At 43.4% G+C, this 14,781-nt stretch overlaps 1 protein-coding gene across 4 annotated transcripts in view; it reads right to left on the reverse strand.

Annotated features, from left to right (window-relative positions):
* Positions 1 to 14,781, reverse strand: part of TARS3 (threonyl-tRNA synthetase 3) — a 52,147-nt gene that overhangs the window by 25,007 nt on the left and 12,359 nt on the right. For all 4 annotated transcript variants that reach the window (XR_009541953.1, XR_009541954.1, XM_060156869.1 and 1 more), the window contains exons 6-10: positions 13,173 to 13,290; positions 11,548 to 11,612; positions 8,578 to 8,656; positions 7,532 to 7,678; positions 6,601 to 6,699 (exon numbers count right to left, since the gene is read on the reverse strand). Coding sequence is in view for 2 of the 4 variants with exons in the window: in XM_060156869.1 (XP_060012852.1) it covers positions 6,601 to 6,699; positions 7,532 to 7,678; positions 8,578 to 8,656; positions 11,548 to 11,612; positions 13,173 to 13,290 (508 nt within the window). In the remaining 2 variants the exon portion in view is untranslated. The remainder of the gene's footprint in view (positions 1 to 6,600; positions 6,700 to 7,531; positions 7,679 to 8,577; positions 8,657 to 11,547; positions 11,613 to 13,172; positions 13,291 to 14,781) is intronic.

A 14,781-nucleotide genomic window follows, 5' to 3' on the forward strand; every position in this document is an offset into this window, starting at 1 on the left:
ATGTGTGTAATATATATATATATTGTTTTGTCTCTCTCACATGCACATACATGTCAGAGAGAGAGAAAGCAAACTGGCAAACTTAACAATTGATGAATCTAGATGAAGGACACATGTATGCTCACTGCACTGCTCTTTAACTTTTCTGTAGATTTGAACTTTTCGAAAGAAAAAGTTGAGGAAAAATATATCTGAATCCATATCATCAATTTCTTTCTCTAAAGAGTAAAGAAAATCAAGTCTGAGAAAGAGCAAAGTCATGATGACTGACCAGTCTATAGCTCAGTATGATCTGAAGAAATCCTGAAGGCTTATTCTGAAGATTAAAAAGCATATTTCATCCCTGAAGTAATAACTTCATACCGTAGAAGGTACTGAATCTCCACCTGCACCTGTGATTTGGCCACTGGAAATAGCACCTAAATATCAGTGCATAGAGAAATTCTCTTAAGTAATTTTTCATTATAAACACTAAAGTGATTCCACTTAAACAGATCCTTTCCAAAATCACACTAAAATACCAGAGTTTTAATAAAAGCATAAATCTACAAGGCCAAAGAGAAAAAGGAGAGGAGATGACAGCTATATACTTATGAATCTGGAAAGCAGATGAGCAACAGCCTCAGCAGATCTGGGAAAGCTGAAACTTTACGGGAGAATCCCAGAAGCAAGACTACTCTGGCTGGATATAGATTTCTTGGTTTCACATTTTTAAGGTATTGCTCCTGTCTTCTATATTTTAGGGTTTCCATTGAAAATTTCATTTCTTTTAAGACTAATGATGTTGAGCATTTTTTGTGTTTTTTCTGCTGTTTCCATTAACAAAATCAAATATCTAGGGATAAATCTGATGAAAGATGTGTTAAGACCTCTAAAGTAGCAATAACAAAATATTGCTGAGGGAAAATAAAGATCTAAATGAATTGACAAGATTTACATATGGATTGTTAAACTCAATATTGTTGTCATTATCTGCAAATTAATCTATAGATTGAATGTAATTCCAATCAAAATCTCAGCAGTGTTTTTTTCCTTTTTTAGGAAATTGACAAGCTTCTTGTAAAAGTTATATGGAAATGCAAAGAATAGCCAAAATAATCCTGAACAAAAATAATAAAATTAATGAACTTAAACTACTGACACCAAGACTTAAAATACAGTTACAGTAATCAAAGCGGTGTGGTACTGACGCAAGGCCAGACAACAAAGGGATCAGAAGAACGGAATAAATACCCGGAAAAAATATATATGCGATGATTTGGCTTGGGACAAAGATTCTGCTATAGTAATAAACGGTACTGAAGTTACTGGATAAGCACAGAACCTCAAAATGAATCCAAGGTAAATCATAGCCTTAAGAGTGAAAGCAAACAAGTTTTTAAACAGAACAAAGAAAAATAGCTTCATGACTCTGAAGTCGGCCAAAGATTTCTTAAACAGGATGTGAAAAACACTAAGGAGAAAAGAAAAAGTAATAAACTGGACTTCATTAAATATAAAAAGTGTTGGTCCAAAGACATCATTAAAAAATAAATCAAGAAGCCACAGACTGAAAGAATATATTTATTACATATATTTAACTAAGGACTCAGATTCAGAATATAGAAAAAAATTCCTACAAATCAATAATAAAAAGACAACCCAAACTTTTAAATGGGCAAAATATTTAAACAGGAGCTTCACAAAAGAGAACATCCAAGTGGCTAATAAGCATATGAAAAGATTCTCAACATCACTATCCATCAGGGATATGCAAAATAGTGCCGTTATACCAAGTGTTAAAAAAGAAATAACAAGCCTCAAATGGGGTCACTTACCCCCAGGACAGAAAACCAAGACAGTTTCAACCCCACCCCCACAGAGATGTGACCTTTACAACAGCCCATCTGAAATGTCCTGATCAGCACTGGTGAGGTAACTACCTGAGAAAGACCCTGCTGTTCCTCCCCCAGTAGAAGACAGCCTGCCTAAAATAATCCTTTCTTTTCATTTGCTAACACCTTCTCGCCCCCTCCCCTCCTTCTACCTATAAAAACCCTCCATTTCGTACAACCCCTCCTACTGCTGCTGATTCTTGAATTTCTGAATAAAGCCAATTAGTTCTTCAAATTTACTTGGTTGAATTTTGTTTTTAACAGTGTAGAAGAATTACATAGTCATATAATCCTAGAAGGAGTAGTAAGTGGTTCAACTACATAAAAACTGGTCAGCATTTTCTTTAAAAGTTTGTCATTACTTCCCCAGGACGTAGCAATTCTATTCCCAAGTAAATACCCAAGAAAAGTGGGTTCTTGGGAGCACCAAAGACATGATCAAGAATGTTCACAGTAGCTTCATATGTAATAGCCCCAAACTGGAAACAACCTACATGTGCGTCTACAGGAGAATAAATAAACAGATTGTACTATAGTAATAAGATGGGATAAATCAAAATACACACAACTTGGATGAATCTCACACATTAAGTTGAACAAAAGAAGCCAGAAACACAATAGTGAATACTACGATTCCATGTTATGAAGTTTAAAACCAGGGGCAATTTATCTATGGTAACCAAAATCAGCATAGAGATGATCTCAGGGGAGGGAAGGGGAGGCAGGTACCATCCGGGAAGAGACCCAAGAGGACACACGACAAGATGGAAGGTTCTTGGTCTTGATTTGAGTGTGGCTGGTAGATGTGCACATGTGAAATGCTTCAGATTTGTCCACTTTAATGAATGTAACTTATATTTCAATCAGTAGCCTCCCTCCGAATACAATAATATTGTTAGGGAACCGTTGACCGAAACAGCCCGCCTTGGCCAGGCACTATGATAAGCGCCTGCCTGTGTTGTCTCACAGCAGGAGGTCCTGATAAAGAACATGGTGCTGCCACTGAAAACTAACGGGGAGAATTCAGGAGGGGCTGAAAGGAGAAGGGAGGAGACGTCAGCCCATAATATGTCCTGCCAACCTCCCAGAAACCCTCGTGTTGGAATCCATCTTAGCTGAGAGATGCGCATGCCACCAGGAAGGACCCTGAGCCACCAAATATGGGCCAAGCAAGATGATTGGCCAGAGACAACCTGAAACTAACCCCATCACCATGGAACCCGAGACTTCGAGCCACGTAGACAGCAGTCCTCCTGGGTTCACTTACCCTACTGCTCTCTGCCCGGGCGCCCCTTCCCAATAAAGTCTCCTGCTTTGTCAGCACATGTGTCTTCTTGGACAATTCATTTCCAAGCGTTAGCCAAGAGCCCACTCTTGGGCTCTGGAAGGGGTTCCCCTTCCTGCAACAACATAAGGGACCTAATGCAAGAACCACCCCAATGAGCCTAACACTTGGAACCATGAAAGAGAAGTTTTAATCAGCAGTTTTAAGCTACTCAGTTTCAGGATGGTTTTCTAGGCTGCGATAGAACAGACAACCAGGACAGAATGTGCACTGGCCATGGGTGCTGCTGTACCAGTAACCCTAAAACAGGGGGCTGTGGCTTTAGGGCCAAGTGGTGGGCAGAGCTAGAAGGGCCTTAAAGAAACTGTCTGTGACGAGCTGAACACTAACAGGGAGGAAAATGTTACTGGAAGTTGAAGAAAAGAGGACCCTTGTTAGGTGGTGCCAGAGATTTGGTAACCCTGTCACCCCAGGTAACACGGAAAACAGAAAGAGTCCCCAAAGAACTCACAGACTTAGCTGGGGGTGTCCGGGCAGAATGTGGAAAGGGACAGCCAACTTCTAACTGCCTGTGACAAAATACAAGAAGACAGAAACTAGAGAGAGCACTATTACGTTTCTGAGACAAATTTAGAGGAAATACAAAGGTGGCAGGACCGACCGGATTCAAAAATAAAACTTTCTCACCCTCAGACCTTCTCAGCAAAAGAGTCACAAGACTCTTGAGGACAAAGGTAAAATCTTAAGGGTGCAGCTGTCTGCCCTTTGCAAAGACCTCGGAATGAGCTGAGTACCCTATGGGGCTTTAAGAGTCTTAGGACTGCTCTTTGTACACTCAGTTAAAGATGAGGCTTTTACATTTTTAAGTGTCATTTCCCAGCAGCCTCCCAGGCAGCCCTGGGTAGGGAAGAATCTGTCCCAGAAAGAGACGCAGGGATGGCTTTTATCTAAGCATTGATTATAAACACTGTATGTAAAAGTGCTCCCCGCCCCCCAACTCTTAAAGGAACTGTACTAGCTGGGATTGAAAGGGACAGAGACAGCACGAGAAGAAATGAGGTCTCTGGACCCCAACCTTCACAGAAGGAATCAGGCCGGGGACACTGAGAAAGCTGCTCAGAGGTCCACACAGGCAGGGAGGCTGACTCTGAACCAGGGCCCAGAGGGAAGAGAACTGAGTCCTGAAAAACAAGCGTTTTCTGACCTTGGAGCTGGGAAGACGGGTGGGAATCAGGGTTTCGACAGATCACCGACCCCAGCACCTCCTTCTGCGCCCATCCCTTCCTGAGTGGGAATGTCCCCGGCCTCCTACTCCTCCATCATCATTTTATTTATTTATTTTTTTTTTTCATCATCATTTTATAATGTGGTGGGGTGGGGGGAGTGGGGTGGCCCACAGGTAACCTGTCTCTTTAGTCCACAGGTCTTACACTGACGGGAACTCTACCTGAGGGGCTACACCTGAGAAGCCTCCTCTGCACCGAGATGAGTTACTACCTTCTGCGCTGATGTGGTAACCAGAGGAGACTCGGCAGACCTTTTACTCAGCACTCAAAACACATTCAAAGGGCAGAGCTGATTATCCTCCAGCCTTTGGGGGCTGAAGACATAAAGAGCCACCAGACGCTCAGCTGGAAGCCCCGGGGGCCAGGCCCCAGACACAAGGGCAGCCTGTGTCCCATCCAAATGCAAGCCCAGCCTTGACTGAGCTCAGTCTCCGCACTGAGGGCTGCTTCTTCCATCTAGGCGATGGGTAACTGCTCAAGTGGGAGAAAACGTCACCCGGAGCCTCTGCAGGTATGTTTACATACAATATCCAGCATAGAATAGAAAATGATCAGCTGTGGAAAGAGGCAAGACTGCATACCAGGAAACCAGGAGAAGGCAGTCTCTGAGAGGTTTTTCTTTTTTGCATGGAAAGGCCGATTTCCTCAGACACGGATATCTGGGGGTTCAGAGTTCTTCACCTCATCTGTGTCTGCCAACCATTCCCCTTCGAAGCCTCAGAGACCCCCATCCTTCCCACCAATGCCCTTACCTCAGCAGAAGAGACCACTGGGCTTATGTATGTAAACGACTGTACAGTACTACAACCCATACGATCAGGCCTTGGGCCTGATCATCAGCCATGTCTGTCTTGCATCTATAAAAGATAAAAGATTCTTTTAAAGCCACCATAGAGGCATCCTGTTTATTCTCCACACATTCCACCTCCAACCCAGGGAGTTCAAGGTGCCAGGGGCTGTGCTGATTTTCCAGCAAAGACAGCACACCCCAAACAGCAGCTGTGATGGCCATTACCACCTGGTGAAGTCTGACACCCTTCAAAGACTCTTCAGGTCTTACCTCCCTGCTCTCTGATCTCCTCCCATGGCTAAGCAGTGGTCAATCCCTGTGGAAGGCATGCAGCCCACAGAGGTCAGCCTCCAGGCGCACAGCCGAGAAGAAAAGGAAGGAAAGCGAGTCGGACAGTAACCAGTACAGGCCGCGTACCTTCTCAGGAAGGCACTGCAGAACGTGGTCCCCCCAACGAGAGGGACAAGCAAGGAAGAGGAAGACATGGGTCAGGGGAGAGGGGACTCAGCACAGGAAAGACAGGAGGGGAGTAGCCAGGGCGATGACGAAAAGAAGTCCTAAGACATCAGTTGTCAAGAATCTTAGCAGCAAGTCAATTCTGGAGGGAGAGGATCAAATTTGAAGAAAAAAAATTTACTTAGAGATTACCTGAATCATCAGAATACACTGCAAGGAGTTTCAGAGTTTTGATAGAAAGTTGAGGATGAATTAGTGATGGGCACATAGAAAAGTGAGGAAATGAAAGTTTTAGGTAATAATTACAGGAAAGACACAGAAAGTACAGAAAGGAAAAGTAATCCTAGTAGTCTGCCTGGGTCACCTCTGCACAACATCTACATAGTCCTAATGAAGACTTTCTACTCTATGAACTTGTCCTATTGTACAAGTAGCTATTTTACAAAATTGTTTTTTCACTCTTTGCTCTGGAGCTGCCAAATCACCTAGGAGTCACATAATAAACAATGGCAGGGGGCACCAGTGGTCCAGGGATCACATCCTGAGAAGCAATGATACTTCACAGTTTAGTGTTCTGTGCCACACAGAACCCTTCCTCCTTCCTTCTCTCAGGGGGAGTTCCACACTTGGTCTGAAGTTTATCTTAGTATCCTACGTGTTCCAGAAACTTACATGGACAAGAGGTACATTTAATGAAGTCCAAGTATAAATGTAAATATTTAGGGAAAATACAAATTGTTTCAATGTTTTTAGTTGAAGGCACAATGTGGCATTTCTCTTTGAGGTTCAAAATTCTTAGTATTATTAAAATAAAATTAATGGAAATGCTTGGCCATTTTACGATGAGAGAAAATAGTAAAATGTAAAATGGAGTTGAATAAGTATAGAATATTTTAAAAATTAACTTACTCGTATGAAATCCATAAGTGTATTATAAACGAAGGCTCCTCTGGGAAGAAAGAAACAGCTTCCAGGACTCAGATCATGGAAGAAGAAAAGTTCTTGTTCCTAGATTAAAACAATAATTGCATTTCATTTTCACTGTCGCTGCATAACATTTACTGTATACAAATGATACACTAGGAATAAAACATATATTTAGTTATTTCTGATTCTAATATTGACATTCCAAAGTCCCTCAACACTGTACTTGAATCTAACTACATGTAACAGCACATGTAAAATTACAACTCATATTTATGGTTACTTAGCTTTGAACTTGGCTTTTATTTCACCTAGTATTTACTGCTGATTTCCTCCTCGGCACCTTGGAGTACGGATCTCATAGGGAGACATGGCTGGAGGTGGGCTCTGAGTGACGTGACATCAGCATGGCCGTCATGCTGAGAGCCCACCCTGGTGGCCACCAACACCCAGTGTCCGTCCTCATGCCACTTTGCACGCTACCCAGCAGAGCCGAGGACATGGAGCTCCACAGCGAGTGCCTGGCCTGTCGTGTAACAGCTCCTACGTGGCAGGACTGAGCTCCTACGTGGCAGGACTGAGTTAAACCCAGGTCTGCCTTCTTGCAGATCTTCTTTGTTTCTGCTCTGCTTCCCAAATACAAAGTATATTATCAAGTATACACAATTTTTTTAAAAAGGTTATTTTTATATCATGATAAAAATGAAAGGTGCAATTGTTTAAATCTAATACAAAATACAAGAAGGAAAGAGGTTAGAAGACATTGGGGTAGGAGCGTGAAAGAACTCAGCAGCAAACCATGAGCGCCAGCAAAACAGAAGACAGGAGAGGAGGAGAAGAAGAAATGTTAGTTTTAAGACACCCTAGTTCTGAGACGCGGTCGCAGGCCAGCTCAGCAGCGCTCAGCGCGGCGCACCTTCCCAATCCTCCTGTGATCCTGGGTCTTGGTCTCCTCCTGCAGCTTCTCCCAGGCTGTCATCATCTGGTCATCAGGAAAGGATATCCCGTAGACCCTCTGCAGCGTTTCCATTTCAGGGTTACCCTCCCAATATGCTGAGGAATTCTAAACATCAGATGAGATTTGGGTAAACACACCAAACCCTTGGTTACAAATAAAACTGCTCTGAAATATGTACAGCTGGTTCATACCAGGGGCCTGAGCTACCGTGGACTTTGGTATCAGCCGGGTATCCTGGAACCACTGCCCCGTGGATGCCAAGGGATGACTGTACACAATTCCTCACCCTAACATCAGCATAGCTTACTTAAAGATGAGTTTTTGTAGACTTGGAATCTTAAATTGTTTCTAACTAAACCTTCCCAGCCCAAATTATACCATTAATCAGTAAATTATGTACTCAGTCTGCTGTGGATTCTAGGGATGAAAAGTGAGAAAGAAAGTGTGGAACTGAGGGAAGGCCAAGCACCGAGTGCATCACCCAGGAGAGGGCAGTGGAGGAAGAGGTGTGGGGACATGAAGGCCAGCCTTGCTGACTGTCATCACCCTTCCTCCACCTGTAAGAAAACCAAGGCCTGGGAAGGGCAGGACGGTGATGTCAGTCTCATGCCTCTTGATTCCAGAGTGTGTTTTCTGCATCATCCCACTCTATCCCTTTATTTTCTCCTTTTCCTACAGTACGTTATTCTTACATGCAGATAAACATTCTTGTTCACATTAGGGCAATTCAAGAAAACAATAGTATGCAGAACAATATTGTAATATAGATGAAAAAGAAACGCACTGTAACATGTATAGTAAGGTTAAATGATAAACAATTAAAGGCTACATATAATGTTCTAATTACCAAAATTCTAAAAAATTATATTATTTTTAGAAGCCCACATAAAAATCAAATATGGATGTAGTGTTTCTAAGAGGCATGGTGTTCAGGTTATAAAAGATATTATTGAATATCTAGTTCATCTTAAGTTTACTATATTAAGAAAAAAATCAATACTTACCTTGAAAATTTTTATCTCTTTAATTTTTCCAGTGTGTCTTACATGGGGGCCTTTACAAAGGTCAACTAGTGGACCACACCTGTAATAAAATATTTAAAACATGCCCAGGCACAGTTATAGCTTTTGGGACTATTCATTAGAAACCATGTTCTATGTTTTGGGGCAATGTTTAATTTAGGAACAACTTAATTTAAATGAATTTTTAATTTAAGGAGCAAGAAAGAGGCGATTCACCTAGTCTCAGATCCCAGCCTTCCCTCCTTTGCTCACATTCAAAAGCCACAGAATCCTTGGAAAGAAACTGTGCAGATAGAGATACCACTTTTCATTGTCACACCCTAAGGCTCCTAAAAACCTTCACTGTCTTAAAATCAGATAGCCATTTCCCTGCTCTACACTAATTTTCAAAACCAAAATTATATGACAGTTATAAAAAATGCGTTAAGTTGATATTTTACATTAAAAATAAACTTCACCAAACCCACAGAATGCACACCAACAGTGAAGCGCGCTATAAGCATCGGTGTAGATGGATTGTAACTCATTTCCCACCTCTGGTGGGTAATCTTGCCCATGGAGAAGTTGTGCATATATGGGGGCAAGGGTGTATGGGAACTCTCTGCATCTTCTTCTAAATTTTGCTGCGAACCTAAACGGCTCTAAAAAATAGTCTACTTAAAAAGTAAATAAATTCAAGGGTTTTTGTTTGTTTTAAAGCCCTCTGATTTCATGACAAAATGTCTAATTGTCTCTTGGTTTAGAAAAACAGCATACTGACTTAACAACGTAAATCTCAGGCAAAGGTTTAGATCAGAGACGACACTGCTATTAAAGCACACGGGGCTGCAGGTGGGGACTCGCCTGCACCTATAATGAACAAGGGACCACTAAACCCTAACAAGCACAGACTTTTCTCCAAGTACAGAAACATTAGCAGAGTTAAGATACCAATAATGTGGGTCTGAGGGAAGGTGACTTAACGTCAACCAATTTAGGGAAAATTTAGTAAAGAAAAAAAGTTGTTCCTTAACTATTCCAACCAATTTTAAGTATTTTTAAAGTTCATTGGTTAAAAAGTTAAAAATTACAATGAATACATAAAGGGACTGGATTATTCACCAAAGTACAATGAAGCTTTAAACATGAAAACATCATTTCTCTGAATGACCAGGCTTTTATGTATTGTTCTCTGTCCAAGATGGAGGTTGTAAGTCAATGCTCAGAGAAATGGAAAAAAATGCCTGATTAGCATGAAAGACTTTAATAAGCTAATCTTTAAATAATTCCATAGAAAAAAGCCATTTATTTTCAAAAAATTAAATACAAGCCATTCCAATTGATAGAATAAGCATCAATGTTGACCTAAGTTAAAAAAAAAAAACAAAATGTCAAGTATTAAAAGCCAGAAATTTAAAACTTAGCATACCTTTTCAATTTCTTCATTTATTTTTAAACTTTAAAATGATTATACTGACACTTTTTTGTATTATAGGTAATAAATAACAAAATCTTATCAGGTCATTGGAGAGCAGCAAAAATAAGATAAGCATGGTATCCACCTTCAGCATAAAATGGCCATGTGTTCATATTATCATTTAAGAAATGCACTGTGGGGACTTCCCTGGTGGTGCAGTGGTTGAGAATCCGCCTGCCAATGCAGGGGACACGGGTTTGAGCCCTGGTCCGGGAAGATCCCACATGCCACGGAGCAACTAAGCCCGTGCACCACAACTACTGAGCCTGCACTCTAGAGCCTGTGAGCCACAACTACTGAGCTTGCGTGCCACAACTACTGAAGCCCACGTGCCTAGAGCCCGTGCTCCGCAACAAGAGAAGCCACCACAGTGAGAAGTTCACGCATGGCAACGAAGAGTAGCCCCTGCTCACTGCAACTAGAGAACGCCCACGTGCAGCAATGAAGACCAAACACAGCCAAAAATAAATAAATACAATAAATAAATTAATTTTTTTAAAAAAAGAAATGCGGGCTTCCCTGGTGGCGCAGTGGTTGAGAGTCCGCCTGCCGATGCAGGGGATGTGGGTTCGTGCCCCGGTCCGGGAAGATCCCACATGCCGCGGAGCGGCTGGGCCCGTGAGCCATGGCCGCTGAGCCTGCGTGTCCGGAGCCGCGATGGAAGAGGCAACAACAGTGAGAGGGCAGCGAACCGCCAAAAAAAAAAAAAAAAAAGAAATGCACTGTGCACAGCTGTGCATAAAGGGGGTATAATTTTACTCACAGTACAATTAAGTCAGAGAACCATAGTACTTGAGTGTGGAAAGGAAGTTCCCTGTGGAGGATATTTGTGGTCGTACTTATACAGGGACCAGGTCTTCTCCGATGGGACCGTGAAGGTCACAGGCAGCCAGAGAGCAGGACACACAGGAACAGAGACGAGCAGTACACACAAGGCAGCTGAACAAGTGGCCAGTAAAAGGGGTTGGGAGCCTAATGCCCAGCAAAACTAAGTGGTTTGGGTAGGGGCACCCACTGGTCTCTGCTTCCCACCACTTCCTGTCTCACTGTGAGTCCAGCTGACGCCTGGAGGGTAATGCTCTTGGACCCCAAGCAGTGGAGAGTGTGGTAAGAGGCAGAGAATCACTGCCCGAGGAGATGGCCCATGACAGCTCCCACCGCCCCTCAATAAGAATGTGGGAGGACAACAGAATTCCTTTCCCTAACAGTCCCCCAAAATGTGAGGCCCTAAGAACACAGTCTTAACCACAGGGAGAAAGAGGTTGCTACAGCTAACATCCAGAAAACAGAATGTGGGTTTTTAGTACCATCCTAATAAATACAAATGAGAAAATAACAATTCCCCTTTGGTGATAACATTTCAGAGTCCCCACCTACAGTAGTACTATACCAACCATGCAAATTTATAAACAGACCACCCACCAAAGACAGACTTGCTACTGTTAATGCCTTCAGATGTACCACTGAGCAGTGTTTAAAATTCACACACACTTTACCTGTAAACTGTGGTCGTTGGCGTGTTAATATTCTCCTTCAGGATGCGGCATTTAAATTTATTGTACTACAAAGAAAAATACATTTACATATTATCACACAAAATGTTTAACTGGGAAAAAATGTTAACTTTTTTCAACACACCCTGAATGGGCATCTGCTATGTTCTAGGTGCTGAGACTGTGGGGATACAAAGAGCTGACAGCCCAGAGCTGTGCCATGCAGGACGGGAGCCTACTGAGCATTTGAAATGCAACTGATCTGAAATGAGGTGTACCACAAGGGCAAAACACTGGATTTCAGAGGCATAATGTGAAAAGAAGAAAATAAAATAGCTCACTAATTACTTTTTATGTTGGTTACATGTTGAAGCAATATTTTTGATTTATTGGGTTAAATAAAATGTTATAAAAATTAATTCCATCTTTCTTTTACTTTTAAAAGGTGGCTACCAGAAAATTTAAGATGACATATGTGGCTCAGATTTGTGGATCTCATTATTGGACAGCACTGCTCTCGAAGATTCCAATTTTAACTACATGAAGTAAATAATATTCTGAGGACACGTAAAAATTAAAAACGGGAACCCTCCTGCACTGTTGGTGGGAATGTAAGTTGATACAGCCACTATGGAGAACAGTATGGAGGTTCCTTAAGAAACTAAAAATAGAACTACCACATGACCCAGCAATCCCGCTCCTGGGCATATACCCAGAGAAAATCATAATTCAAAAAGATACATGTACCAAAATGTTCACTGCAGCACTATTTACAATAGCCAGGACATGGAAGCACCTAAATGTCCATTGACAGATGAATGGATAAAGAAGATGTGGCACATATATACAGTGGAATATTACTCAGCCATAAAAAAGAACGAAATTGAGTTATTTGTAGTGAGGTGGATTGACCTAGAATCTGTCATACAGAGTGAAGTAAGTCAGAAAGAGAAAAAAAAATACCGTATGCTAATGCTTATATATGGAATTTTAAAAAGTGGTACTGATGAACCTAGTGGCAGGGCAAGAATAAAGACACAGGTGTAGAGAATGGACTTGAGGGCACAGCGGGGGGCAGGCGGAAGCTGGGATAAAGTAAGAGAGTGACATGGACATATATACACTACCAAATGTAAAATGGTTGGCTAGTGGGAAGCTGCTGCATAGCACAGGGAGATCAGCTGAGTGCTTTGTGATGACCTAGAGGGGTGGGATAGGGAGGGTGGGAGGGAGGCTCAAGAGGGAGGGGATATGGGGATATATGTTTACATACAGCTGATTCACTTTGTTGAACAGTAGAAACTAACACAACATTGTAAAGCATTTTTACTCCAATAAAGATGTGAAAAAAAAATTAGCAGAAAACCCCAAACGAAAGAGGAAAACCCAGAATTTTATATGGTATTATACATATTGTTGAATTCAATAGCCGGAGTACTAACAACACTCAGAATTAATCAGATTTATAAAACACACATATGAAACTATTCCCCTGGCCCTTCACCTACCTATGTCTGCATTAAAAATTCAACCAACCTGTTTGGAACAATTTGGTGAGCAGTGGCCAATTATTTGTTAAAACCAGTCGTCTGTGTTAAATATTGTTCACGTTCCCGGCACGAACTCACCTTAAACAGGTCCAGCAGGGCCTCCTTGCTGACTTCCAACCTTTCGAAAGGCTGCTGCTCTTTGATGATGGCCTTGCACGTGCTCTCCAGCGCTGGCAGCTCTGTGCTGGACACGGCCCTGCAGGGAAAAGCAGCGAGAACCAGCACAGATTGATCAGACATGACCTTAGACCTGTGGCCTTTGTCACCAGCTGACTAGCCTTCTACATTGAGGAACGTGGTTCTTTACTGTCCAGGACTTCAGAGGGTCAGTCATCCTTTCACAAGGCAGGTAACCCTACTTCTCAAAGAGGGAGACAGAGGCGTCAGCTGATGAACTGCCCTCGGTTCTCTGAACAGCCCCGTTGGACACTCCCCAGCTGGACCACAAGCTCCTCCGGGGCCTGATCATCTGGGCAGTCTTCCTCATTCTTCACACGTTTACGTTTTTGTTCAAAAGCGTAGTGTGGAGCTTGCGCCATGCCCCTGCCCTAGACCAGGAGATCCAGGCTGGGAGGAAGCTCTGAGTGTGAACTACAGGTCAGCCGGCCTCCGCTGGGCAGTCCTGGCTCCTCTCAGGAACCCCTGTCTGTGCTCACACCCCTCCAGCCCTGTGGGCCACCTGCATTCCTCAAACAAGCCACACACACCCCGACCCAGGGCTGTCCCACAGAGGCCTGGGACGTTCTTCCCCCACCAGCCTCAGAGCTCGCTCCCTCTCTCCCTCCGTCCCACCCCTGCTTCAAGGTCACTGAGCTCTCAGCTGACCGGCTGCCTGCTCAGGCCCCCACCTCCCCTTCACAGCCCTCACCACCTCATCACCTCCGACAGCAGACGGCTGCGTGTCTGTCTATGTCTGTCTCCCCCATCCAGACTGCTGAGCCCACGAGGACAGGCTGATCTGTCCAGTGCAGAGTCAGCAGCACCAAACCCAGAGCACACAGGGGCGTCAACACGTCCTGCGGAATGACTCCGGGGGGGACTACGCTGGACAGGCTGGGAGCAGGAGCTGCAGAGTGCCGGGCGCTCGGTTAGGGAGGGGTCACTTTGACAGCGTGGAGGTGGCAGATGGCGGGAAAATGTACCACGGTCGTCGAGGCAAGGATGCTGGGGGTCTATGTTAAGGCAGAAGGTGGGGGAGAACTACTTAGGGGATAAGACTGGCAGAACTGGATGGAGTGACTGGGGGGGGTAGGGGTGGCAAGGAGCAGGGTGGGCTTGGGAAGACCCTCAGGTTTTGATTTGAGAGCTGGTGGTTTCCTTAAGGGCGACGAGGGATATGGAGAAGGAGGTGGGCCAGGGCTGGGCCTGCTGCTTGTGATTTCAAGCACAGATCTACTTGAGGAACATGAGGCCGCTGCGAACCAGCACCTCTGGCACCAGCTGTGGGACATGTGTGGCTGGGGTGGACAGCGCCCTTGACCATCACGGCACAGAGCTGAACTATGTGCTCTCCAGGGATTAACCCTACAACTCTCGTCCGAATTAGTAGTTTGCCCTAGCCAAGTCTCAGGTTACATAAATAGTGTATCACATCCTTCTCAAGAAAAGAAAGAAAACAATTTGAGAAGTTACCCTTGAATCTAAACTCATAAAAAATAATACTGTTCATAAATGGTGACCTAATCTA

The sequence above is a fragment of the Lagenorhynchus albirostris genome, chromosome 1 (genome assembly GCF_949774975.1).
Source record: "Lagenorhynchus albirostris chromosome 1, mLagAlb1.1, whole genome shotgun sequence".
In the NCBI taxonomy this organism is placed as follows: domain Eukaryota; kingdom Metazoa; phylum Chordata; class Mammalia; order Artiodactyla; family Delphinidae; genus Lagenorhynchus; species Lagenorhynchus albirostris.